The 27652-nt window shown below is 41.8% G+C and overlaps 1 protein-coding gene across 2 annotated transcripts; it reads left to right on the forward strand.

Moving 5' to 3' along the window:
• The first annotated feature begins 733 nt into the window (after nt 1-733).
• On the forward strand, nt 734-27652 carry LOC110566943 (cytochrome P450 3A9). 2 transcript variants are annotated; one of them, XM_060367969.1, is made up of 14 exons: nt 734-919; nt 2034-2127; nt 4624-4676; nt 6702-6801; nt 8821-8934; nt 9073-9161; nt 10916-11064; nt 13388-13515; nt 15311-15377; nt 20086-20246; nt 23208-23434; nt 25620-25782; nt 26402-26482; nt 26869-27652. In XM_060367969.1, exons 1-14 carry the CDS (start codon nt 849-851, stop codon nt 26887-26889), a joined length of 1518 nt encoding a protein of 505 aa, XP_060223952.1. In that variant the 5' UTR covers nt 734-848; the 3' UTR covers nt 26890-27652. The 2 variants fall into 2 exon arrangements, with proteins under 2 accessions (XP_060223952.1, XP_060223953.1); XM_060367970.1 differs by lacking the exon at nt 26402-26482.

Below are 27652 nucleotides of genomic sequence, written 5' to 3' on the forward strand. Positions count from 1 at the left end.
CTTTTTTGGCTTTGTTGGTCTCTTTGTGGAACTCCTTCCCCTCCAGGTCCTTTTCTATCCCCCCTTTTCCATAAGACTTCCTGCGCTCTGTCCAAAGTTTGGTTGTGAGTCTCTGCATCTGCTTCGATCCCCTGCTGGGTGGAGTCTTTCAGAGGCCCTCTGTGGTAGGCTCCTGTCCAGTTCCCTGTTTTCTCCCTTTTCCGATGTCTGTCACATTTACCTTTCTGAATGAGGATTGAACATCTTCCCTAGGATCCTCTTTCTTGCTTAGCTTCTTTAGGTGTACAGATTTTAGTATGTTTATCTTATACTATATGTCTAATATCCACTTATAAGTGAGTATATACCATGTGTGTCTTTCTGCTTCTGGGATACCTCAGTCAGGATGATCTTTTCTAGATCCAACCATTTGCCTTCAAATTTCATGATTTCCTTGTTTATAATTGCTGAATATTATTTCATTGTGTATCATGAACATGATATCACTTGAATTTTTGATAAGAAGCAATCACCTTTGCACTCAGAGATAATGATAGCACTGGTTGCATTTTTGGTCGATATTTCTTAGCAAATAAATTCAAAGATCAAAGTGGATACATGCTGATTCTTTGCTAACCACTAGGATAGAGAGTAACCCAACTCTTGGAACTGTGGGGTAATGCAAAACAGTGTTTCCCTTGGCTGCAAGTTCAGCCCCACCCCCTTTTCCAGTACTTAAGCACTGCAGACTGGCCTTGACTCACACACAGCTGGCCAGTGAAGGGAGCTCATCAGGCTCAGCCCTGCAAGGTGCAGCACACAAAACTGATGGTAAAACTTGGAGAGAGACTTGATTAAAGAAAGCAGCCATGGACCTGATCCCAGACTTTTCTGTGGAAACCTGGATGCTCCTGGCCACCAGCCTGGTGCTCCTCTACCTGTGAGTAAACTGCCCAGGCTCCTCTTCTCCATGATCAGGACTTGAGGATGTGAATCAGACAATTCTTCCCTTTACCAGCCTGGAAAATCTAAAGAGAAAATGAAAGGGGCATTGCTTGAGTGTAGGATGTGGCTAAGACCTAAGGTGTTGCAAATCCCTCCAAGGGGATAAGCAGACATTCGTCTTCTACTGAACTCCACTTTCTGTGGATAGGAGGATTGGGTAGCCTAGGTTAGACTTGGATTGTCCTTTGACTGAGTCTCGGTCTTTCCCCAGATTAACCAACCAGAGCTCAGCAGAAGCAGATCACAACTATCTGGTCGCTATGTTTGGTGGGGTTTCCCTTCTGCAAGGTCTCAGGCTGTGGGAACAGGAGGAGCTTTGGTGCCGTCTTCACCTCTGTTCTCTCTGATGCAGGAGATGAGGAGGGTGGTCCTATGCACACATTGCTACTTTCTGCTCCCTTGTCCCACCTCTAGGACCATTTATGCATTTTTCCTGGTGTACCCCAGGCTCTATGGTTGGCTCAGATTACTGCTTGTTTTGTTACACTCCTCAGTGTTTGATATACCTGTCTGTCAGGACTTTCAAATCCCTCAGTGTGGGTGGATAAGGAAGAGGATGGGCCAGTGATGAAATAGAATACCTTCAGGTGTGAGTTAGGAGGAAGTGGAGAATATGACTCTTCTCTCAAGGGAGAACTTTCAAATACACTTCTGCGTTGTGGCTTCCACTGAAGAAAAGTAGGGCAAATGATTTGCATCCAAGCAATTTCCTAAGTAAAAGCAAGTGAAAGAAATGATAGCTAAGAATTGAGCCTCAATGTCACATGAACTCTCAAACTCAAGTTTCAGGACACTTATTAATGATTAACTGTAGGATTTAGAGCCCAGATATTTTATTTACTTTTTAATATAGTCTTTGTGGTCTTTGAGAGTCCCACAGCGAACTCATGAGAAGTGAAGACCAAACATAGTTATTGATGTTAGAGTTTTTGCTGTTACTTGTTGCCTACATGTTGCTTGAATTTTATAGTGTCTGTGTCCCTGCCTGGTGAATCACTATAGTGTACAATGACAATCCCAATGTACTAGCAATTTATTTCGCATCACAGATATGGAACCCATTCACATGGAACTTTTAAAAAGTTGGGGATTCCTGGGCCCAAACCTCTGCCTTTCTTGGGAACAATTCTTGAATACAGGAAGGTAAGTGAGGGTTTTTTCAGCTCCCTATCTTGCTTCTTGTGGTTCCCAAGACTGGCTTAGTTCTGTAAATAAAAAGGCAAGGTCTTGAGCAGAACTGAGGTAGAGTTTCCCCATGAAGCAAGATCAATTTCCCTGAGGCTTCGCTGCTCGTCTTTGGAGAATCTGGTTAGGCACAGTTGATCAGCTCAGACCTCTAACATAGCAACACTCATTTTGAAGCCTTGCTGTTTAGACTGGTGATCCTCAAAAGGCAATGTCCTTTTATTACTCTTCCAATTTCCCCTTCTGTGGACCCTTCTACTAACATGCAGTGAATCGCTTGAGACCTTTTTATATTTGTTTATATATGCCTCATCTTTATTTCAGCAAAGAACAACCTGCTTTTGGAATTTTTATTTCGACAGTTAAAACTTACACCTGATCTTAGCAGAAGTTTTCTTTTTGAGTTTCAGAACTGAAGACTCAAAGCATCTAATTTTCAAGGTTATGTGTAGAGGAGAAAGAATTTTCCTTTGCCGTGTTCTGTGTAGAGGTGGCATCTCCCCATCTTTCCATGTTGACAGGGAAGTGTAAAAGCAAATTCTCTTTGTTACTTTTTTTTTTTCCTGAGACAAGGTTTCTCTGTGTAGACTTGGATGTCCTTTTTATTATTTTTTTATTACACTTTAAAAATTTTTATTATTAGTTACATTTTATTAACTCTGTATCCCAGCTATATCCCACTCCCTCATTCCCTCCCAATACCACCCTCCCTCCCTCATCTCCTCCCTGCCCCTTTCCAAGTCCCCTGCTTGGGGAAGACCTCCTCCCCTTTCATCTGACCCTGTTTTATCAACTATCTTCAGGACTGGCTGCAAAGTCCTCCTCTGTGGCCTAGCAGTTCTGCTCCTCTCTTGGGGGGTGGGGAGGTCAAAGAGTCTGCCATTGGGTTCCTGTCAGAAATAGTCCTTGTTTCCCTTACTATGGGAAACCAATTGGTTACTGAGCTACCATGGGCTACATCCGAGCAGAGGTTCTAGGTTATATCCATACATGGTCCTTGGTGGAGTGTCAATCTCAGAAAAGACCCCTGTGCTCAGATATAATTGGTCCTTGTGGAGCTCCTATCCTTTCCACATCATACTAACTCCCCCCTTCTTTCATATGGTTCCCTGCGTTCTGCTGAAGGTTTGGTTATGAGTCTTAGTATCTGCTTTGATACACTGCTATGTAGAGTCTTTCAGAGGCTGTCTGTGGTAGGCTCCTGTCCTGTTACTTGTTTTCTCCTATGTCCAATGCACATCCCATTTGTCTTTCTAAGTGAGGATTTGCTGCTGTTCCCCCGCCCCTGTGCCTGTGGAAGGAATGATTCAGAGAGTTTGAAGATTTTAGGGACAGCATGTAGAGAAGCAAAGGCTTTAGAGAGGAATGCGGTCTTGACTATTACAGTGAAGAGAAAGAGGCTGAGCATGTGCAGTGGGTTAGCAACTGTTCACAATCACAGGTGAGATACGGTGCTTGTGCAATGTTGGTGAAAATTCAGGAAACTTTAATATCCCCATTTCAAATACCTCTAGAATTTAATTTCCTTTCTACCCGGACAGCTGTGAATAAGAAATTCCTCTTTTACTGCCATTGAGTGATAGTAAACCTGATTTTGTAAGAATCAAATCATTTGCCCACGATTAGAGATAGGAACACTATATTTAAAATAATAATGGATTTTCATTTTCCTTGAAATCTATACACCTAAAGAAGATAATCAAGAAAGCAGACATGGGGTATGATGATCTATCCTCATTTAGAAAGACAAATGGGATATGCATTGAACGTATGACAGGAGTCTACCGCAGAAAGCATCTGAAAGACTCTACCTAGCAGTGCTCCAAAGTAGATACTAAGACTCACAACCAAACCTTCGGCAGAGTGCAGGGAATCATATGAAAGAAGGGGAGTTTGATGTGGAAAGGATAGGAGCTCCACAAGGACCAAACGTATCTGGGCACAGGGTCTTTTCTGAGATGGACACTCAACCAAAGTCCATGAGAGGATAAAACCTAGAACCTCTGCTCAGATGTGACCCGTGATAGCTCAGTAATCAATTGGTTTCCCATAGTAAGGGGAACAAGGACTATTTCTAACATGAACTCAATGACTGGCTCTTAGACCTCCCCACCTCCCAAGGGAGGAGCAGTACTGTTAGGCCATCGAGGAGGACTTTGCAGCCAGTCCGGAAAATACCTGAAAAAAGTGAGTCATATGAAAGGGGAGGAGGTCCTCCCCTATTAGTAGACTTGGAAAGGGGCAGGGAGGAGATGAGGGAGGGAGGGTGGGATTGGGGAGGGAATGAGGGATACACCTGGGATACAGAATTAACAAAATGTAACTAATGAGAAAAATAAAATTATGAAAAGAAAAAAATTAAAAAAAATAGGATGATGAATAAAATATTTAAATAAATTAAAAAATAAAATAAAATAAAATAATCATGGATTTTCATTTTCCTTACCTTTCCAGGGATTCTGGGAATTTGACGAACAATGTCATAAAAAATATGGGAAAATATGGGGGTAAGTACTATGGCAACTTTCACTGGGCTGATCTGACATACAGAAGCTCACAGAGGTGGAAGCTACGTGTTAGAAACATTTTCTCCCAAAGGTCCCGTTCGTCTCTGCTGTCATGATTCACAGACTGAATTTGGCCGAGAAAGTTGTATGTTTTGGTTTCCTCCAGGACTTGAAGGTTCAGGAATGGTTCGCCTGAGTTTCAGTCCAGTGTCTAGATATTTCGCTTTTCCAATTTTCCCTTCTGTAGACCCCTCTAATCACATTCAATGAATCGCTTGAGACATCTTAATATATGTATATGGATGTCTCATGTTTACTTATTTTGGCTTTAGAGACAAAATTTATTTAAAAATTGAACCTAATATGTGCTTTAAAGAAAGACTGTGAGCTACCATAGAACATTGAAAACACATCTGTTTTAAGACTCCATCTTCTAAAAATGTGTGTAGATTTTTTTTTTTTGTTCATGTGAATGTCTCATTAAGGGAAGTCTGCTCGATAGAAATCCACATGACTACAGCTGCTGACTCTTGTTGTCTTGTTTGTCCTAGAGTCAGAGTCTTGTGTAACCCAAGACAGTCTTGCTTGATATTAGCTGCCTAATTATGTCCTGGGAAAACAGATAGCCTTTCTGAACAATTGAAGCTGCCCTCAGACTCCCGATCCTCCTGCCTCTACTCCGTGAATGTCGGAATTCTAATAGGCACACACATGCTACCATGTCCAGCTCATGATACCCAACTTCAAAATTTTGTTTATTTTCATTTTATGTGTATGAGTGTTTTGCCTGCATGCATGTCTGCGTACAATGTGTATGCATGCATACATTGCCTCAGAGGCCAACTGTCAGATCCACTGGGGCTGCAGTTACAGACGGTGTGAATCACCATGTGGGTGCTGGGAACCAAGCACATGGATGAACAGCCATGTTCTTAATCATGGAGTCATCTTTCCAGCTTCATGAAACTGACTTTTTCTTTGAGGCAGAGTTTCTCTGTGTAGCCTTGGCTGTCCTGAATTTGACTTGTAAACCAGGCTGGCCTTGAACTTACAGAGACGCACCTGCCTCTGCCTTCCTGAGTGCTGTGATCAAAGCTGAGATCATGCCCAGCTATGACCCTGACTTTGGACAGTAAGTGTGGTGTATAATTACAGGACCACATTCCCTGTACACTGATGGAGTTTTTGATCTTGGAAGTTGGCTAACTGCTGCAATAATTATTATTATCTGTTATTAATAATGGTAATTATTAGCAGGAGACATTTAAGCTGTGCTATGTTATTACCATCTTCCTTCTTTCTCCTTTGCTTATCCTTCTGGAGAAAGTGATGCTCACACTTCACCAACAAGCTTATAATGAATGATAATAAATTCTTCTTTTTCAGGAGCACGGGAGGTTGGGTGAGAGCACTGCCAGAGGCGTCAGCATTGTGCTGCGTGCAGCACACAAGCTAGGGAGGCGTGGCCTCTTCGCGGCTCTCTAGCTTGTCCCACACATCTTTAGAAAACTAAAGGCTGGCCACAGCATTGCTCAATAAACACATCCCATACAGAGCTCTGAGCCTGCTCAGAGCACACAGCACTGGATCTCCTCTGGCTCATCCCCAGCTGCTCTTTTCACTGTTTTGCACTTACATTACCCACCTTCACTTTTCCATTGATTTAATATCCTTTATGGTAATGTAATTTTTTGACCATGCAAAATTGTGAGAAATAGTATGTAGGCAATATTCATGCATGAACTACCCAGGCTTAGAAAATGTCCCAATTTAGTTCTAAATATCATTTCTTTGTAGAGCTATTTTGTGTTTGTCTCTTGCCTGCATGAGCTATACCACCCTTCACTTCATGAGAGGCCACAGACCTGTGGTCAGAGTCCCTGACTTGACCTAGGTGCTCATGTTGCTGGGTGCTGTGTACCTGTGGATTATATCACATCTAGATCAGAATCTGGGTTCCCGGGTATGCTTCCAGCTGTATAAGCTGTCCGGTTGGGTTTAATCCTCTCTGCTTTGCCAATGCAGGTTGTATGACGGTCGACAGCCTGTTTTGGCTACCATAGATCCAGATATAATCAAAACTGTGCTGGTGAAGGAATGCTATTCTGTCTTCACAAACCGGCGGGTAGGCCTCCATCTCCAGTATCCTAATTTGTATGTACTCACATATTAAGGTCTTTTTGAAGTGTAAGTATTTCTGTGCATGTGCATGTGGAATATGTACACACCTCCACACGTACAGAAGCTGCAGGAGGAGGTCGGATGTCCTGCTTGAGGATTCTCCTTATTCCCCTGAGGCAGGGTCTTTCGCCGAACCTGGAGCTGTCAGTCAGCAAGCACTGGCAATTCTCCTGTTTCTGCCTGTCTGAGCTGGGGATACAGGTGCACAAAGCCACCAGTAATAATGTTACATGCCCCTATTTTGTAGTGTGTGCACACAGGTGTGGAACTCCACCCGTTTTTATTGGTGCATCTATGTATAACAGCAGAATTGTTTCTTCGCAAGTCTATTAGAGTTGCCACATATAGCTTGTCATCTCCTTAAAGATGATGAAAACTGTCATCTTTAAGTTCTATATTATTGGCATGTTTATGACACAAAGCAGTGGGTTTTCTTGTGACATTTTCACTTTTAAAGTCATTTTGTATTTGTGTGTGTGTCTGTGCAATTGTGTGTAGGCGCCCACAGAGGTCAGAGGGGGGTGCAGGCTCCCTTAGAGCTGTAGTTATGGGTATGTACGAGCCACCTGATACGTTCTGGGAACCAACTTCAGTCCTCTGAAAGAGCAGCAAGTCTTCCTAACTGCCGCTCCTTCTCTCCAGTTCCTATAATGTTTTGTTATATGCGTGCAGTTTAAAATCTGTTATCAGTACTGATAGGTGATACTTGTGTTTCTGAATCTGTGTTCACTTAAAGTGAAGATTTCCAGTTCAATTATTTTTTTCCTGCAAATGATATAATTTTGTTCTTCTTTATGGCCAAATCAAACTCCATTGTGTACGTGTATGTCTATGAAACAATGTTTTTAGTGTTGTCAGCCTTGTAAGTGTGTGTAAGATGTGTCTGTTGTATGTGGGTGCATGTTCATGTGTGACATGTGTGCCTTTGTGAACCTGCAGAGGCCCGAGGAGGATTTGGGTGTCCTACTCTATTACTCTGCTGTTTTGACTAGTCTGGCTGGCCAGTGAGCTATGGGCTTCTGCCTGTTTTTGTCTCCCCAACACTGGGTGATAGAAAGCTGTGCCTATGGCCAACATATTTTAAAATGTGGCTGCTGAAGATTCAAACCCAAGTCCTCATGCTTGAGCAACAAGTCCTCACCTTCTGAGCCATCTCTCCAGAAGAGCGTTTTGATCTATGAATATTTCACATTTCTTCACTTTTTTCAAAATTTCATTGATTTCTTTTCTGAGCATTCTCATTATTTTGTTGGATTTTGTTAGATTCCTACCTAAAGTATTTCATTTTCTTTGGAATGAGTGGAAAAGTCATCGTGTGTTTAATGCAGTTTTGCATATTCCTCACGTACTGTACCAGTGTGCCCGAGTTTTGGTGAACTGACTCATTTTTAAGCTCCAGATGCTCGCTTCTTCATATACTCCATCAATTCTTTATCTTTCCATTATTTTAATGAAAAACAGGGGAATTTTTTTCTTTGTGATCTAAATACTTTTTATTTTTTCTTAAAGTGCTGTGCTAGCTGGGAGCTCCGTACTGTGTTGAACAGAATGTTGAGAAAGTACATTTATTTTTAAAGGATATAAATTTCCACAATTGGCCCCAATTTTAGCTGCTCCTCATAAGTTTTTGTGACTTTCTGTGCAGTACATCACTTAAAATTTTTCATTGCTTCTATTGATTGGATATATTAGTGCAGTTAAGCTTGATATTGAAATGCTGCATATTGATACGTTGCTCAACTCCAGCTTACCTTTATCAGACCTCCATAACTGATACCCCTCTTTCTCTGCCTCCAGCCTCCTAAGGAGTGAGGCATTTCAAACATCTGTTTCCTTTATCATTTAATGACATTATAGTTCTAAATAATTTGTAAGTAAGTGATGCCTGTTAACATTTTTTTCCCACAACTTTGCAGTCCTTCAAACCTATCTATGGCCACATCTTTTTTGTTTTGGATTCTAGAGTTTTGGTCCATCGGGAATTTTAAAAAAAGCCATCTCCATCTCTGAGAATGAAGAATGGAAGAGAATCCGAGCTTTGCTGTCTCCAACCTTCACCAGTGGGAAGCTCAAGGAGGTAATGAAGAAATAGTGGGGCCTCTTGCTTTGTCCTTGGAAAAGCATTGTCCCCCAGGAATTGAGTGCCTCACTAACTATACATGGTATTTTGTGTGTGTGTGTGTGTGTGTGTGTGTGTGTGTGTGTGTGTATCTAGATGTTCCCCATCATTAACCAGTATACAGATGTGTTGGTGAAGAACATGCGGCAGGGGGCAGAGAAAGGCAAGCTCACCAGCATGAAGGAGTAAGTACCAACGGCTGGTGGGTGCTGGGCTGTTGTTTTAGTTACTTTTCTGTTGCCGTGACAAAACACACTGACAAAAGTGACTGAAGGAAGGAAAGTTTCATTTTGGCTTACAGTTCCAGGGGGATACAGTGGCAGAAAGACTTGGTGGCAGAAAGATCAGGAGGCTGACTGATCACACTGCATCTCCAACCAGGAAAGAGGAAGTATGGCCAGACTCTACAGACTTGAGGCCTGCCCAGAGTGACCACCATCTTTTTCCTCCTCTTCTTCCTCCCCCTCCTCCTTGTCCTCCTTCTCTTCTTCTTCCTCGTTCTCCTTCTTGTCATCCTCCTCTTCTTCCTCCTCCTCCTTATCCTCCTCCTCTTCTTCCTCCTCCTCCTCCTCATCCTCCTTCTCTTCTTCTTCCTCGTTCTCCTTCTTGTCCTCCTCCTTGTCCTCCTCCTCTTCTTCCTCCTCCTCTTCTTCTTGGTTTTTTGAGACAGGGTTTCTCTGTGTAGCCTCAGCTGTCCTGGACTCACTTTGTAGACCAGGCCAACCTGGAACTCACAGAGATCTGCCTGTCTCTGCCTCCCAGAGTGCTGGGATTACAGGTGTGTGCCACCCTCCCCCCCCCCCAGTTGACCTACTTCTTCTAATGAGGCCATACTTCCAAAAATTTCCATGTTTTTCCCAGACAGCACTACTAGCTGGAGACCCAGTGATCACACACATGATCCTTTTGGGGAAATAAGCATGTTCTGATCATAACAATAGTGCTTGGGACCCCTTAACTGCCTGCCGGGGAGTTGAATTTCCCATTGTGAAGCTACTTCAGGACCAGTCAAAAGCAGGTTGTATAATGTTACAAGTTATTACAATAGCTCAGATTACCACTGAAGTTGAGACAAGAAAAAACGGAGACATCTCTGTAGCAACATTAGGACCACAATGGGCCACCCTGGAAAGGAGTATCTCCTGCGAGCAGGTAGGGTGCCGATGGAGAATGAGTCTCACCTCTGTATACAGGATGCAGTACTAACCTGTCAACTCAATTGTCATTTTTGAAAGTCCAGAAAAAGATAGGTTAGAAGGAAGAAACATGACTAAACAAATTTATTAGTGTTGACTCAGTAGAAAAGAGCAGAGGGAGTACTCGGCACACCTTAGGATTCTGTGTGTATACTAGGAAAGTTAAAATGTCATGGGCTTTTCCAGGCTATCAGTGAAATAAGAAATCTTTCCTTGGGCTGGCAAAATAGTTCAGCAGGTAAAGGCACTTGCCACCAAGGTGACCTGAGGTAGATCCCTGGGAGCCACATGGTAGAGGGATTGACGCCCACAGTGAAGAACAAAGTAAGATGAATGCATGATCAATATTCAGCTTATCTTCTCCACACTTAGCCAGGTCAGAACCACCCATAGTGGCTCATGTCTTCCCCATCAATTAACACAATCAAAGCAGTCCCCCACAGGCCTGTCCAGCTTGACAGAAGCAATCTCTTTGAGACTTTCTTCTAAGGTGATTCTAGACCACGTCAATCTGATAGTTAGAGCTAACATTCACAGCATGCATGCCGTCCTACAGCAGACAGACAGGCACAACGCTGTCCCCTGACAAACTTCTCAGAAGTGAGTGTGATAGAAGCAAGAGATCCTAGAAAGGTACTCTGACTGTCTTGGCTGGACATGTGAATTTACTCCCGATTCATACCTCATAGAACTTAGGTGGACTAAGAAGACGTTTAATTGTTAATTTCCATTTCTCTCCTCAGCATCTTTGGGGCCTACAGCATGGATGTGATCACTGCCACATCATTTGGAGTGAACGTTGATTCCCTCAACAACCCACAGGATCCTTTTGTGGAAAAAATCAAGAAGCTCTTAAAATTTAATGTCTTTGATCCATTGTTCCTGTCAGTGAGTACGTGAGCTAATGTTTCACTCTTTCTGTCTCTTTAAGTGACAGGGTAGTGAAAGATAATACACATATGCTTCAACAGACCAGTAGGTGGTTTTCATTATAGTTAAAATGTTTTCAGCCATCACTGTTGTCAGCTGTGGAACATTTCTGTCATCTCAGAAACCGTACTTTAAAGGATCAACGTCTTACCTCCCTCAGGCAACATGTAAATGTACTCTCTAACCATATAGATTTGCCTGTTCTGGTTGCTTCACATGAATGAAACTGTATATTCTGTCACTTTTTGTGTCTGGCTTCCAAGTCAGTATGTTTTAAAAGTTCATGCACCTTGAGATGTCTATTAGGACTTAATTCTTCATATTCCATTGTATGGGTGTGCCACAGTCTATTTATTTATGACTGATGGATACTTCCAATGTTCTGGCTTTTTGGCTGTTGTGAACAGTGCTGCTATGAGGATTCTTACACAAGTTTGTGTTCAAACACACACTTTCAGTTGTTCTGGATATATGGGGGGGCGGGCTGAGTTGTATAGGAAGGTGCTGAACAAATTAAGGAAGAGTCTAACCATAATAGGGTGTTAGCTTTTCTCAAAGACTTTGTATCTGTTCATCTGTTTTACTCATTTTTATTTGCATTGATATGCTACAGAGCAGAACATCCTTGAGGGGAGCCCTATCTATTTAGGATATAATATAATTCTTTTATAGTCTCTTGATTCAGTCTTCTAACATTGTGTTGAAAACTTCGCAACCATATTTACAAGTGATGTTTCTTTGCAGTTTTCTTTGCATGTGAGAGATTTCTGTCTGGTCTTAATATTAGTGTCTTTTGGAGAATTTTGGAGATGTTTTCATGTCTTTTTATATTTGGAAGTGCTTGAGAAGGAATGCTTTTTTTAAAAAATATTTAGAAAATTTCAGCATGGAAACCTTCTGGTTTTAGGGTTTCCTTGTGGATATTATTATTTTTTCAAACTTGGAGGAGGTAAAGATGAAATATGCTCCTGGAATGCACTCATATGACAATCTGCTTTTATCATAGTTCTTCTCCATTTTCTGTGGACTGTGAGGATTGCTGTGGGCCTCTGTGTATTTGCTTTGCAGCATATAACCTCTCACTTTGTCACAGGTCTGTTATGCATGGCATGCTTTTTTATTTGAGCTAGTTTCTATACTTTTTGCGTTTGTAGGAATCTGTACATTCTAGCTAAGTTATATAATTGAGGCTATTGTTCTAGTCTTCCAATGATTAATAGGATTCCTTCATATGTCCTTGTGTTTTTCATAATATTATTCCCTCTCCACTGTGCATGCTAGCAATCTGAGTCACCACCATTTCTAGAACAATCCCAGCTAACATTTTGCTAATTCTGAGATATTTTCAAAGAAGCATCTTTTGTTTTCATTTATTTGCCCCATGTTTTTTACTTCATTAGTTTACTCCTTGGTCAGTAGTATCGACTCTCTCTATGCCTGAAGTGTGTTTTCACTTTTCTTTTAGTGGCACATGCTATAAAGTGCTTTCATGTGAGATTAGTTTTTCTGTAACACCCATAAACTCCCTTTTGGTGTTGCTTTATCTCCATCTACAAGTCTTTATTTTTTGTGTTTTTGGTTAATGCTATCATCATCATTACCACTTTTATTATTTTCTGTGTGTACATATGTTCATGAACGGGTGAGGAGGTGCGCATGAGTCTGCAGAGGTAAACCTCAGAGGAAAACTTCAGGCATCTGCCACCTTTCATTTGAGACAGGCTCTTTCACTGGCCTAGATCTTCCCCAAGTGGGCTGAGCTGACTGGCCATCCTAGAACTTCACCAAGTGGGCTGGGCTAACTGGCCATCCAGCTTCCAGGAATTCATTGTTTCCACCTCTCATGTGGCCATGGCTGAGACACTGCACATGACTTTAACATGGGTCCTGGGAACCGAACACAGATCCTCACATTTACAGGGCAATCACTCTACCCGCTGAGTCATTTCTCTAGACCTGAAAGACCTTTCTTGAACATCATGATGAGCTGCAACTATAGACTAAAGCCTGATTTATCCAAACAGACCTTAGCCTGACATGGAAATGGTCAGAGGTCAAGGAATTTAACCTGAAACTATGCAGCGAGATCCACTAATATATGTTCCGTGTTGGTGGCCATACGCTGATGTACCTCTTTCCAGTTAGTGGTCTGGAACCTGAGCAAGAGGGAATGACTCTTGGTTGAGATCCTGATGAATTTTACTGTTCTGAATGGCAGAGTAAATGTAATTATTCCAGGTAAACTTTGACTTTTCATCATGGTTTCTCTTTTCTTTCCCCTCTAGCACTTTTTCCATTCCTTACCCCAGTATTTGAAGCATTAAATATCAGCATGTTTCCAAAAGATGTCATAAGCTTTTTTAAAACTTCTATAGAACGAATGAAAGAGCATCGGATGCAAGACAAAGAAAAGGTAATAACTGGTCACACAGGATTTTCATTTATTAATATTTTGCTTCCCACTCCATAAAATAAATATATATGTATGTATATATATATATATATATATATATGTATGTATATATTCTCTGCATCTTTAAAAGTTAGGTGGAGGAGTGTATGTTAAGGACAAGTAATTTTGATATTTTGGAGAAAATAAAGAGTGTAGTTGTTGGAAATAGAGAAGTAAAATGAGCCAGAGAAAGAATTTAAAATTAAATGATATACCCGGCAATCAGATTAAGTATTAGTAGTTTTAATTAGTGAATAAAAATAGTTTAAGACTAGAACTTCACCACACTCCAGAAAAAAAGAGATTCCTTGCATACAATTTGTGGGGATGTAAATTAAGGAAATTATGAAACACTCTGTGGATATATATTAAAAAAATTGAGGTCTGTTATAAGTCTCTCAGTGCTGATATAAAACTCAGGCCTCTACACATGGTCAGCAAACATGTCATCCTTGAGCAACAGTCCAAGTTGCCCTGGGTGTCCAGCTCAGTCCTATCTGAGACTTGCACATTGAGAACAGGGTTTATGACTGATGTTGGATCAGGAGATCCAAGGGAACAACCTTTATTAATAGCTCATCTCTTCAAAGATTGAGTCTTTTGTGATCTTAGTTCACATCACAGAAAAAAGATGAGCAAAAGTTAAAGTACAACCTCCACGTGATCTATCCATCTTCTTGCTGGTCAGACAATGACACCAGCTCATGTGAGAGACCTCTGTATGCCCATGTTCATTGAAGCCATGTAAAAACTTCCAAAAGCTGCGAGAGGAAAGGACTTTGTAAGCTCTCATGACAAATGAGTGATGAATATTGAGAAAAATGTGTTTAATCAGATTTAAGCAAATTTCAATATATGCATGTATCAAAATTTTATTTTATTCAGCTGCCATGCACATTTTTTTAAATGCCTCAGTTAATGTAAGTTTGAAAAATAGACAAAAGTTACCACATCCCTTTCCCAAAAGGACAATGACTCTCCATAAACATTTATGTTCAGGTATTTTAGTTCCCCAGAGCTCATATTGGCAAGAAGTCTCTTCATGTCCAAGCTTACCAATTTCCACATTAAAAAGAGTCATGTTATCCTACCCGGCCCAGTTTAGTCTGCTTTATTTTTAATTTTTATTGTTTTGAGACCCAGGCCTGGCTCTCTCCATCATTCCGAGTCTAGAGCTGTGATTACAGGCATGTGCTAACAAATCTGGCTGGTCTGACTTAAATTTGAGCCCCATCTAGCCTGGAGTAGCACAGAGCTTCTCTGGGTAGTCAGGCTTTTCTGCATACAAATAGACTAGGGAGCAAGAAAGGGCATCAGGACCGGGTACCCCTACTATCTCAGAAAATCAAAGCATTCTAGCTTGGTGGGCACTTGAAGATATTCACCCCCAAACTACTGATGGGGTCTGGAAATGGCACAAGTTTCATCTGTAAGGACAATGGTTTGGGACTAAGATAGGAGGAAACAAGATTGAAGGCCAGAACTTTTTTTATGTAAGCACACATGTGAAGGAAAGGGGCTGACCAGGACTGTTCAGAAGCCAGAGAACTCAGGCTCAGAGACAGGAAAAAGACCAAAGCCACTGGACACACATCCAGAAAGTGTGCCCACGGATATTTTTTTTTTTTTTTTTTTTGCTGACTTGGGCACCGTAGCCAGACTTCCGGACTTCCTCAGAACAGTGGGTAGTTCTGAACTTGTGACTCACTTTGGCCTCTCAACTGACCTTGCATCTTTCAAAATTATTTTCTTTCAGCAAAGAGTGGATTTCCTTCAGCTGATGATAAACTCCCAGAATTCCAAAGTGAAAGAGTCTCATAAAGGTAAGCAAGGATGCTTCATGTTTAACAATGGGGAACCTCAGAGTCGGGGGTTGTTCCAGAAATATGCGGGAGGCTTTTCAGGGAGATGAATATGTTTCCAAATTGCAAACAAACAATTCCAACCCCTCCAAACCCAACCTAACACACAGATGCAGACAGTGCATACAGCAGGCAGAAGAACTTTCTAGAATCACAGGATTCAAAGCCTGAAGGGCAGCTGTAGGCATATACTTCAGGTTTGGAGCTCATTGGTGGTCTCTGGATCCTGTGTCATAGAACAAGTTCCATCTCAGCCTCATCTAGATCCCCCGAGTCAGAAACTGTGCCTGGAGATTTGTGTCTGCACACCCAGTGGTCAGGAGCAGCCCCACAATGGTGACAGTCACTGGCCACAGGGTGCAGGTCCTCTCAGCGTTTGAGTTACAGTAACGCTTTGGTTTCCCGTGCAATCGATTTAAAATGTGTGGAGAAAGCCCTGGTCTGAAGCACACACCCCACTTCTCTTCATAGTTTTTCACCTACACATTTTCCCATCACGCACGGCTTTTGAGGAAACTGTTGCTGTGATGGTTGAAAAATGGTGGCTTTCTAATTCCAGCTCTGAGCTATTGACCCTGTAGGAGAGGGAAAAGTGTCCTGCTTTCAGGGTTTCATTCAAAGCATAGTTTACACGTTTTAGAGAAGTGATAGGCTCACAGCTGATTTCAGCTGAACACACACAGGATCTCATACTTTTCTGCCCTCATGTGCACAACCTCCCATTCTTTTTAGAATACATTTCAGAAATTCACTTATTTTGTTTGTGTATGTATGTGAGCATGCACATGCAATTGTGTGCGTGTGTGTGCGCGTGGAGGTAAGAGGATAACTTTCATGATTTTGTTCCTTCGTTCCCCCTTTGGGTTGTGGGGATGAACTCAGTTCACTGGGCTTGGCAGCAGGCCTTTTGTCTGCTGAGCCAATCGCTGGGCCACCACACGCTCCCATTTTTTAACATTCATCAATGGGGTAGTATGCTTGTCATGAGCATCGAGCTTACATGCTTATATTATCACGGAAAGGCCCACAAATATAGTTAGGATTCATTCTTGGTCTTGTCCATTGTGTTGATTTGACAGATGTGTGCTGGTATGCCACACTGTAGCAACACACAAAGATGCCATTTCCACATCTTTATAAATTCATTTCTTTCTTTCTGTTGCAAGATATTACAGCTCTGATAGATTTCTCTGATGTCACCGATTTATTCAAAATTGCAAATTTTCAGTGTGAAATAAAATGTCAACCCAACCATATATGGATTTAATCTAGGACCCCTGCACAGGTGTAGCCCATGGCATGTCAGTGTCCACTTGGGCTCCATAGTAATAGGAACAGGGATTGCCTCTGACAGGAACTGACTGGCCTGCTCTTTAATCACCTCCCCCTGAGAGGGGCGCAGCCTTACCAGGCCACAGAGGAAGACAGTGCAGCCACTCCTGATGAGATCTGATAGACTAGGATCAGAAGGAAGGAAAAGAAGACCTCCCCTATCAGTGGACTTGGGGAGGGGCATGCGTGGAGAAGGGGGAGGAAGGAAGGGATTTGGGACGGGAGGAGGGAGAGAACCACGGAGGGGGATATAAAGTATAATTAATAAAGAATTTTAAAAAAATAAGTAAAAAAAAGTCAACCCAAAAGCTGGGACCTAGATTTAATTATTCTTTTGGGGATTGTTCCTTCTAGAATTCTTTCAGTGGAAAAAGTTATGAAAATAAAGTATGAATGCATGGAATAGAGAAAAACATTTCTCATTTTAAAATTTTGTGTGTGTGTGTGTGATATGTGTGTGTCCGCCTTCACAGGTGTGTAGGGCCACAGATGTGCATGCTTGTGGAGGGCCAGGGCTGACGTCAGGGGTCATGCTCCATTGCTCTCCCGTCTTGTTGACTGAAGCAGGGTCTCTCGGTGAAAGCCAGTGTAGCAGGTTCAGGCAGTCCCACTAGTCATCTTGCCCTTGCAGTCTCCTGTCTCTTTCCCCTGAATCTGGGATTACATGCAAGGCCTCTGTGCCTATCTGGCATTTATGTGGGCTATGGGATTGGAGAAAACATTTCTGTATCCACATTCAATGATATAATCTCCATATTCATTCATTCTCTCTCTCTCTCTCTCTCTCTCTCTCTGTGTGTGTGTGTGTGTGAATGCTAGTGAGGAAAGAATTGGCGGTGGATGAATTCACCCTTGGGAACACACAAATATCATTGGGTGAGCTGCAAGGGGGCAAGGGTGAGCGTGCGAAGCAACTAGAATTCTGTCTGCAGAACGGGCTCCGCTCTAAAGAACGCGAATGAGCATCCTTATGTGCGGTGTCATGGCATACGATTCATACCATATGACTGTGCAGCAAGTTTATACTTACTGTATATTTGTACTTTATGGGAAGTTAGCATGAGTCACTGTGCACACAATTTTTTGTAATCTCTGCCTTGTAAAGAAGAGCCATGCAAATAAGGAGCAAACACACAAGGGCAGTTCTGCTTTGTGTAAGGTCAGCCCTAGTGAGAAGCTTGGTTCTTGAGGAACAGAGCTGCAGTTCACAGGGTCGGGCACAGCGCTCCACGGATGCAGTTCATTGGCAGGTGAGGCTCCTCCCATGTGAGATTTCTTCAAAACTCTCTAACGAGGATCAGTTTATTAGAATATTGCTAGTCATTACCCTTTGAATAAAAAGATTCTTTTGTAACTTATATCCGAGTCTGTGTGTGTGTGTGTGTGTGTGTGTGTGTGTGTGTGTGTGGTCTATGTGAATGTATGGGTGCAGATGCCTGGGAGGTCAGAGGAGGGTATCAGATCCCCTGGAGCTTGGGTTACAGATGCTTGTCAGCTGCCTATAACTGAACTCAGATCAACTTGCATTCTTTTTTTAATATAATTTTTTATTTATTATAATTTATTTACTTTGTATACCAGCTGTAAGTCCCTCTGTATCCCAGCTGTAAGTCCCTCCCTCTCTCCATACCTGCTCCCATGCTCCTTCCCCAGTCCACTGATAGGGGAGGTTCTCCCCTTCCCTCTATCCCTAGCCTATCAGGTCTCATCAGGACTGTCTTTCTCAACTTACATTCTCAATAGGCTGATCCATTCTCTAGGCCATCACTCTATACTCCATAATCATTCCTTTTTCTCTGTAGCTCCCTTAATTTCTGAATTGCGTTTTGAACATTGACAACCCTTATTTGTTCAATAGATTATGCAAGTGCATACCATAGCTCTTGAAAGTCCAGATGCTGACCGGTAGATTGAGGTGGACTGAGAACCTCCCAGTTGTTGCTGCTGCTCCACTGACCACACTTTAAGTCGCTTTAACATCATTGCCTCAGATTTCTAGAGACAGGCACAGTTTATGGATTTTCTCATGTTCCATGCAGTCAAGATTTTCTGTTGCATACCCACTCACAACATTTCCATGTTTTTATGTGGGTGCTGGGTGTTCAAACCAAAGTCCTTAAAGTTACAAAATAGGAGTGCTCTTACCCACTTGGCCATTTTCCCAGTCCCAGGAAGGAGTGCTCTTACCCACTGGGCCATTTTCCCAGTCCCGGGAATATGAGTGCTCTTACCCATTTTCCCAGTCCTAGGAAAGCTAATTCATATAAGCAAAATAGATGACAGTATTCTCCCTTAACAAAAATTAAATTATTCTAAAATTTAACTTGAGGTCATGGCTACATGTGCCTGCATAGCCCCCAAATTGGAGGGTGGAAACAGGAAGACCCAGAGCTCAGTGGCTGGCCAAACCAGCTGAAATAATGAACTTCTAGTTCAGCAAGAAACCATGTCCCCAAGAAATGACACAGAGAATGATGGAAGAAGACACCAGAAGTCCTCTTCCGAGTCCATGTCCAATAACGCGCATACCCGTATTCATGTCCTACACCTGTGCACCATGTGCAGAGTGCACACAGGCGTGCACACACGTGCAAGTAAAATAAAATTTAATAAAAGCTAAAAACTGAGCAGACTAAAAGTTAAAATATGCCATACCAGCCTGCCAGTAACTGAGCAGTTATGATTTTGATTCTTACAGAGTGACAAAATAGGTAGATTCCTAATTATCTGTGGGGTATGTTGAAGAAACTGTGCACATTAGACAGAGATGCTTCCTCCTGAGACTTCACTGGGGGGTGTTGAGGATCGCAGAAAGGGAAGATGGCCAAAGACGTGTAGACCTTAGGGACACTGGACAGCAGTGACTTGCCCATTTCAGTCCCTTGTCGGACCAACATGAGGATAAGGACCGCCTTCAGGTGACTCTGAATTGGTTTTTCATGATCTTTTTAGGGATTTGGGATATTTAGTTGGGTTGTTTGCTTCATCCAAACCATGATTTTTAATACTGGTCTCCATTACCTAACTGTAGGTGGTAGCTGGTCTCCATTACCTAACTATAGGTGGTAGCTGGTCTCCATTACCTAACTGTAGGTGGTCGCCCAGCAATATTGGTTAGCAGATAAGGGTACTCGCTGCCACGCCGAACTCCTGATTTCAAACTCCAGGACCCAAATGTTGTGAGGAGAGAATGAATTTTTACAAGTTGTCCTCTGACCACCACAAGAGTGCTATGGCATACTCCCTTTCACACAGACACACATACATACGTACTTACCTGCACACACCCACAGACACGCAAATGAAATAAAAGAAAATGTACTGCCTTTTCCTTCAGCTTTATCTGATCTGGAGATTGTGGCTCAGTCAGTTATCTTTATTTTTGCTGGCTATGAGACCACCAGCAGCGCCCTTTCCTTTATTATGTATTTGATGGCCACACACCCTGATGTCCAGAAGAAACTGCAAGACGAAATTGATGCCGCTCTGCCCAACAAGGTAAGGGCACAAACTTGGAGAGGGAGGAAGGGAAGAGGAGAAGCATTGGCCAGAATGGCTCCTTATTCCACCCAGGGAGAAGTTTTCAACAAAATTATAAGCATTGATTCTTTCACCATCTTTAATTAAGAAAGTTCTGAAAAGAGAAATTAATGAAGACTAGACACTGGATGCTGTTTTTTTTCTTTTTAATGCAATAACATATTTACAGGTGAATGTTGGTATATCTTTATCCATTATCTGTCACCAAAAACTACCAAGAAACATCCTCAAAATCACAGAGGCACAGAAGTGTGAGCACTGGCTACTCAAGTGTCTGGATAGTCTGATCTGTTGATGTCATGCGCTGTGCCGTTACCTGCTGTTGGCTGTGTGGGACTGGCCATGGCTGGCTGTGCTAGGCAGATTGACTTAGCACTGCCCCACACATCTTTCTCCGCTCATAGGTCAAACTGTTTTTTTTTTTTTTTTTTTTTACAAAAAGGATAAATTAACTTTTGTTGCATATGGAAACCTTTTTCATGCAAAGTATTTTAATCATATTCATCCCACAATTACTCATTGATTAATACCCCTTCACTACCCAGCCAATTTTTTTCTTTCATGAATTTTTTTTTATTCACTTTGCATCCTGGTTGTAGCCCTATCCTTCCTCCCCTTCCAGTCCCACTCTCCCTCCTTACCCCCTCCCCTATTCCTGAGAAAAGGGGAGTTCCCTTTCCCTCCATCCCAGCTCATCAAGTTGCATCAGGTCTGAGCACATCCTCTTGCCCTGTGGCCTGGAAAAGCAGTCCCACCAGTGGGAAGTGATCAAAAAGCTGGCAAGTGAGTCCTTGTCCAATGCAGTCCCCACTTCCCTTATTAGACGACCCACATGAAACCTAAGCTGCCCATCTGCTACATCTTTGGAGGGGTCCTAGGCCCAGTTCATGCATAGTCTTTGATTGATGCTTCAGTCTCAGCAAAACCCTCTGGGCCCTGGTTAGTTCGCTCTGTTGGTCTTCTTGTGGAGCTCCTGTCACCTCCAGGTCCTTTTCTCTTTCTTCCCACTTTCCAACAAGACTTCCTACTCATTGCCCAATGTTTGGCCATGAGTCTCAGCATCTGTTTTGAGACACTGCTAGGTAGAGTATCTCAGATGACAACTCTGACAGGCTCCTGTCTACAAGCCTAGCAGAGTATCATTCATAATGTCAGGTGTTGGCTCCCTCCCATAGAGACAGTGGGTCTTTGGTTGGATCAGGCATTGGTTGGGCATTCCCTCAATCTCTGCTTTATCATGCCTGCACATCTTGTATGCAGGATAAAATTTGGGTTGAAGTTTTGTGGGTGGGTTGGTGTTCTCCCTCTACTAGGAGACTAGTCTAGTTAGAGGATGTCATCTTCAGTCTTTATGGTGTCTTCTACTAGGGGTCTCTGCTTGAATCTCCTTATGGGTACCCTACCCTGACTTAGTCTCTAGCTTGTTACAGAGATGTCCCCACCCTCAGTTTCTCTTTTCTCTATAGGTTTCTGTCCTCTCTTCCCCTCTCTCTCTCCAGGTCTGATCTCCACTCTCTTAACTCTCTGCACCCCCTCTCCTACCTTCTTCCCTCTCTTCAACCACTACCTCTGTCTAGTCTGTCTCCCATTCCAAGTGATATTTCTGCATCCTTCTTTGGATCCTTCTTGTTATTTATTGTCTTTGGGTCTGTGCCTCATAGTATACTTATCCTGTATTTTATGGCTAAAAGCCCCTTATAAGTGAGTATATACCATGTGTATCTTTCTAAGCTTGGGTTACCTCACTCAGGATAATCTTTTCTAGTTCCATCCATTTGCCTGCAAATGGCATGACTTCTTTGTTTTTAATAGCTGAGAAGTATTTCATTGTGTAAATGTGCCACAGTTTCTTTATCAATTCTTTGATTGAGGGACATCTAGGTTGCTTCCGGATTCTGGTTATTACAAATAAAGCTGTTATGAACATAGTTGAGCAAATATCCTTGTTGTATGGTGGAGCATCTTTTGGGCATATGCCTAGGAATGGTATAGCTGGGTCTTGAGGTAAAGCTATTCTCAATTTTCTAAGAAAGTGCCTGATTGATTTCCAAAATAGTTGTACACATGTTTACACTCCCACCAGCAATGGAGGAATGTTCTCTTTTCTCTGAGTCAGACTCTTAATCTGACATTATGGTCTGTCCAAAAGATCCCATATAGCCATACTCACAAGTTTTTCACATCAGTCTTTACAACTCTGCCCAAACCAGGAGACTGTGGGTTGTGAGATTATCTGGTTTATGGGTGGTTTATCTGGCTCATCGTTATCTTCAGACCTCATAGGAAAGCCCTGAAAGAACAACCAGCAAGGTGGAGCAGCAACAGAGATTGGGGCTAAATGATGGATTGTAACCTTTACCAGGGTTGAAATTGAACACTATGATGGTAGCAGTGATTTGCATCTGTCTTTTGTCATCTTTAATATAGAAGAATCTAGTATCTCCTCAGACCTAGCTAATGCTTCCAGACTTTATGTACAATCAGAAGAATGGCCATATAGGACATTTTCATATAGATATGTGTTCTCTTCCTATGTTGTCTATACCTTCAAGCACAGGTGTGTGACTCCTCTTTGGAAAGGTAACTCTCAGTGTGTCAAGTTTCTGTTGACTTTAATTATAATAATCTGTTAGTTATGGTTCCTCAGATAAGAAAGAAAAAGCAGTATATGGTAATTCTGAGGATTTCAGGTCTTGGATTTGGGATTGTTAAAAAGTCTTTCTGTATTTCATAATTACCCTACATTTCTTAGAGATGCATTGAGCAGACTGAAGTATGCCATTTTTAAAATGCTTTGTAAATGCTAAGGTTCTCCATCAACATGAATTTTCCTTTGGTAGTGTAATACCTTAGCAGTTCTCCACAGATAAAAGTTAGTTCAAAATATTAATTTATGAAAATCTCTCTCCCTTCTTGTAGGCACGTGTCACCTATGATATCCTGCTACAGATGGAGTATCTAGACATGGTAGTGAATGAAACACTCAGATTATATCCGATTGCTGGAAGACTTGAGAGGGTCTGTAAGACAGATGTTGAGATCAATGGGGTGTTCATTCCCAAAGGAACTGTGGTGATGGTGCCAATGTTTGCTCTCCACAAAGACCCAAAGTACTGGCCAGAGCCCGAGAAGTTCTGCCCTGAAAGGTACAGGCATGTGGGAAAGAGAAACTCTCAGAACCAACTAGTCCCTTCATTATGTGTTGTCTCCTGGTGTTGAAGACACATAAGTAGAAATAGCAGTCTGTCTTTGTGTCTACTTATCATCTATCTATTCATCCATTTACCTGTTCAAACTTTTACGACAAGAGTAGCATTTGTCACAGTGTCCTCAGTGCTATCTTGTTTTATTTTCTTGTTGTTCCTCTTAGCGGTTTCCACTACCTTTAGAGAACATTTACATTTTTTGTTTGTTGAGAAGTTGCTTCCTGGGTCCTACAGAATGGCTGTAATGGTGCCATTAAGGCCTGATTTGAGCAGCCCTGCTGAGGACAGAGGATACAACATGTCCATGCACTATTGCCTCTGGTTGTTGTTCTAGACAGCTCTCTTACCCCATGTCCAAAGCTATGTCACCTGCCGTCTAGAAGTCTGACACATCCTTCTTGGGAGGTGGCTCCACTGAGTTCTTCTGGAATACTGGAACTAGGGTCAGGCTTACAGTCTAGTTGTTTTCTTGTCAAATAAAATAAAGAGTGGTGTTTTTAGGACAGAGGCTGCCAAGCCTAAAGGCCCAGGATCTAGACAGTCATTGCTTTTAACTACGCACCTCCTGATTTCTGGTACCTTATGTTGTTAAGGTAATGTGCCATTTAGGCACCATGAGGTCTACATATATAGTACTTGCTGAGGAAGTTAACCAGAGCTCATCAGTTCTTCTGTCTTCTAGACCAGATGGCTTCTGTGTTCCCTCCAGTTTCTGCAATTCCACTTCTTATAGCTTTGTGACACACAGACAATTGACTGTATGCACTTCTGTTACATTCGTTTAAAAATGAAACAAGACAATAAGTGCTTACTGTGTATGAGGAGCTACTCCAAACACTGTAAATCAATCTTATTAAATTTCTACAACAGAGAATGTTTGACCAAATAGCTGTATGCAAATCAATATCTAGAACACTCTGGATGGAATTCTATGTGACCAATAACCATTCACCCGCGTGATGTTTATTCACACACCTCTACAACTCTTATGTTTTTGAAACTACAATGCTCTAATATACATCAGAACTTTATAAACCATTAAAAAACACTTCAAATACATAGTCACATTGCAATTACCACTTTTCTCTTAAGTATTATTAACATGTATCTAATTTGCATTAAATTTGTCTGTCCTTTCTGATTTTTATAACTATGAGAGCACACAGAGAAATAAATTAATGATTATATCATATCATGTGAAGAAGGAAGAGATGAAGAAGAAGAAAAAGAAGGGAGGGGAGGGGGAAGAAAAGGAGGCTAGAGAAGGAACAGAAGGAAGAAGGAAGAAAAAGGATGAGGAAGAAAAAAGAAAGAGGGAGGGAAGAAAAGAGTGGAGGAAGGAAGGATGGGAAGTTGGAGAGAAGTGTGGAGAAATGGAAGGTAAACACCAAAGAAAAGAAATGAGAGGGAGCAAGTTGAAAAGAGAATAACAGAGAAAAGAAAAAAGAACAACAGAGAGAAGACAAAATAATAAAGAGAAGAGAAAGAAAAACAATTTCAGTAGTGGTGAGTAATTTAACCTCCAATTTCAGTGAGGGTTAATTCAGCTAACAACACACTTTTCCTCAATTGGTTTCATTTCTTGTTTCTCAGAGAATGAATAAATCACACTAAATGCAATGATCATGTTTAAAGATAAATGTTTTTCAAACAGTGCTTACTTCATCTCAATATGATTAAGAACTTCTCCATGGTAAAGCAAGAGGGAAGACCTGTAACATATAATTCCTCTGGCAGGGCACCCACTCTGAGGCCCAGGGAACATCACAGAAGTAGGGGTGGAAAGGCTGTAAGAACTGAGAAAGGGTAGGGGTGCTAGTAATGTCTTCTGGCCATAGCCATCATGAACATACGACATCTGTGACCACTTGTGAGAGACTTGCACAAAATAGACAAAGAAATGGAGGGGGGCCAAGTTGGGAAGAAGAGGGTGAGTAGAGTTGGGGAGACTGCACCATAATTAATGCAGGAGCAGAAAATAATCCCAGTGCATTGCACGCAAGTGAGAAACTGGAATAGTCACGCCAGCATTTCCACAACCAGCTCAGGTATCTAAAATTAGCCACAATCAGCTGTTGTGGTTCGTGCGTCATGAACTTGTCTTCCTCTGCTCCTGTGGTACCAGGTTCAGCAAGAAGAACCAGGACAGCATCAACCCTTACACATACCTGCCCTTTGGGAACGGACCCAGGAACTGCATTGGCATGAGGTTTGCTCTCGTGAACATGAAAGTTGCCCTTGTCAGACTCCTGCAGAACTTCTCCTTTGAACCTTGCAAGGAAACGCAGGTCAGTGTGCTTTCTCAGCAAGTTATGCTTTTTTGGAAGTTTTGCTTTTTAACCGGGAAATTGATTTGCAGAAAAATATATTGATCAAGGACTTTATTGCAATATCTATTGAAGAGTTTAAGTATTTCAGTTTTAGAGTTGTATCTTTTGTTTTAAAAGGTGGAAGTACAAAGACTCTAAATTCAGGTGATAGGTTAGTCAGTAAGTTTCTTGCCTCGAAAAGATGTGGACTTGAGCTTAATCCCTAAAACGCAGGCAAAACAAAGCAAGCAAACAAACCAAATAACCCACATACCTACCCACCAAAAAAACCCAATCAAACAACCGAACAACCCACCTAATACCAACCAGGTGTGTTGGTATGCTCTCATAATCCCAGCATCAGGGAGGCAGAGAGCAGCAGTTTCCTGGGCTCATTAAGTAGCCAGCCTAGCATAATTTATGAGTTTCAGGCCAGTGAGAAACTCTGTCTCCAAAAAGGTAGACAGCATCTAAGAAAGGATGTTGGCAGTAAAAGTAGTTTTTGTGCTTGTAAAGCACTTTCAGCATTTGTGTGTCTCTTCTTTGCATTTGTGGTTCATTTCATTGATTGCTTCTTGTACTTGCATAACTGTTGCAGATCCCTTTAACATTTAGCAAGCAAGGACTTCTTCAACCAGAGAAACCAGTCTTTCTAAAGGTTGTGTCAAGAGATGATACTGTAAGTGCAGCTTGATGTAGAATGATCTGTTATGATGCTGCATCCTGCTGGACCAGAAACCAATCCAGATTGTAAATGAATCCAGAGACAAAGACTTTAGTAATCTTGTGCACTAATAATTCTGGGTGTTCTTTGATCTTGCTCAGCATCTGTGCTAGTTACCTCCTGTGGAACATAAGATGTGATGACACTAATCCAAGGTAGATATATGCAACTCCCTGGTTCGTGGGACTGTCTATGTCTACTTCATTGTTACCACCAAACTCCCTGATTTCTGATGAGAAAATAAACACCAATTACTAGTTTTATCAACAAGTATTACTGAAAATGAGAATTTTTATTGTTATGCTAATAAATAAATTTGTGCTAAACCTTTTTATTTACAGAATACTGCAATGAATTACTAAATTGAGAAGTCAAAGAACATGACGGTGTTGACTTAGAAAATTGTAAAGGAACAGTTATTTACTCCAGATATGGCACTATTGAGAGACCAAAGGGACAGTTCCATCCAAATCTAGCTCTTTGTACCAGCGAGTTTCCAGGGATGCTCACAGGAGCATGGATGAGGGTTTGTTTATATATATACAGGTGATTCAAAAGCAGCTGGATCCTGAAATTCTCTTCACCTTAAAGCTATCTCTCATTCGAAATTGTTACTGCTTATGTAACCTGAGAGCTGGGCGCTTACAGCACTTGTAAGTTTCAGGAACTTTGTTTGCATCCTGAGTCTGGTAAGATTAACTTACTTCTGAATCTTTTTCTTTATTCCTCTTCCTTACATTACACTCTAGCAGCACGATGGCAGAGTGAGCAGTGCCGCTTGCTGACCTGATGCTCACCACACAACACTGCCCTCTTCGGGCCAGATTAGGACTCAAGTCTAATACACACCAGCCTTGAGGAATGTGCCAAAGAAAAGATAAGAGCCTTGGAATTGCTTGATTAGGGTCTCCTTTGGTATTGCAGGCAGGTCTTGAACTCACAGCATGGGACCTGCCCTAGCCTCTCAAATATAGGGATTACAAGTGTGTGCCATCATACACAAACTAGGAGGTTTGAAATTTTTTTTTTTATTTTTATTTTTTGTGAATCTAAATCCTGGGAAAAATTGTGGTATCAGAAAAATGATTTGTCACATGTAAAACTCAAATAAATGTAATTTGCTTA

Source organism: Meriones unguiculatus, chromosome 15, assembly GCF_030254825.1.
Source record: "Meriones unguiculatus strain TT.TT164.6M chromosome 15, Bangor_MerUng_6.1, whole genome shotgun sequence".
Taxonomy (NCBI): domain Eukaryota; kingdom Metazoa; phylum Chordata; class Mammalia; order Rodentia; family Muridae; genus Meriones; species Meriones unguiculatus.

What these genes read in the sequence shown, in the direction of transcription:
- LOC110566943 (XM_060367969.1), top strand. Translation starts at nt 849, where the DNA reads ATGGACCTGATCCCAGACTTTTCTGTGGAAACCTGGATGCTCCTGGCC. An exon ending in AGCCTGGTGCTCCTCTACCT is followed by an intron (nt 920 to 2,033) that starts GTGAGTAAACTG and finishes TTCGCATCACAG; the next exon opens with ATATGGAACCCATTCACATG. An exon ending in ATGCCGCTCTGCCCAACAAG is followed by an intron (nt 20,247 to 23,207) that starts GTAAGGGCACAA and finishes CCCTTCTTGTAG; the next exon opens with GCACGTGTCACCTATGATAT.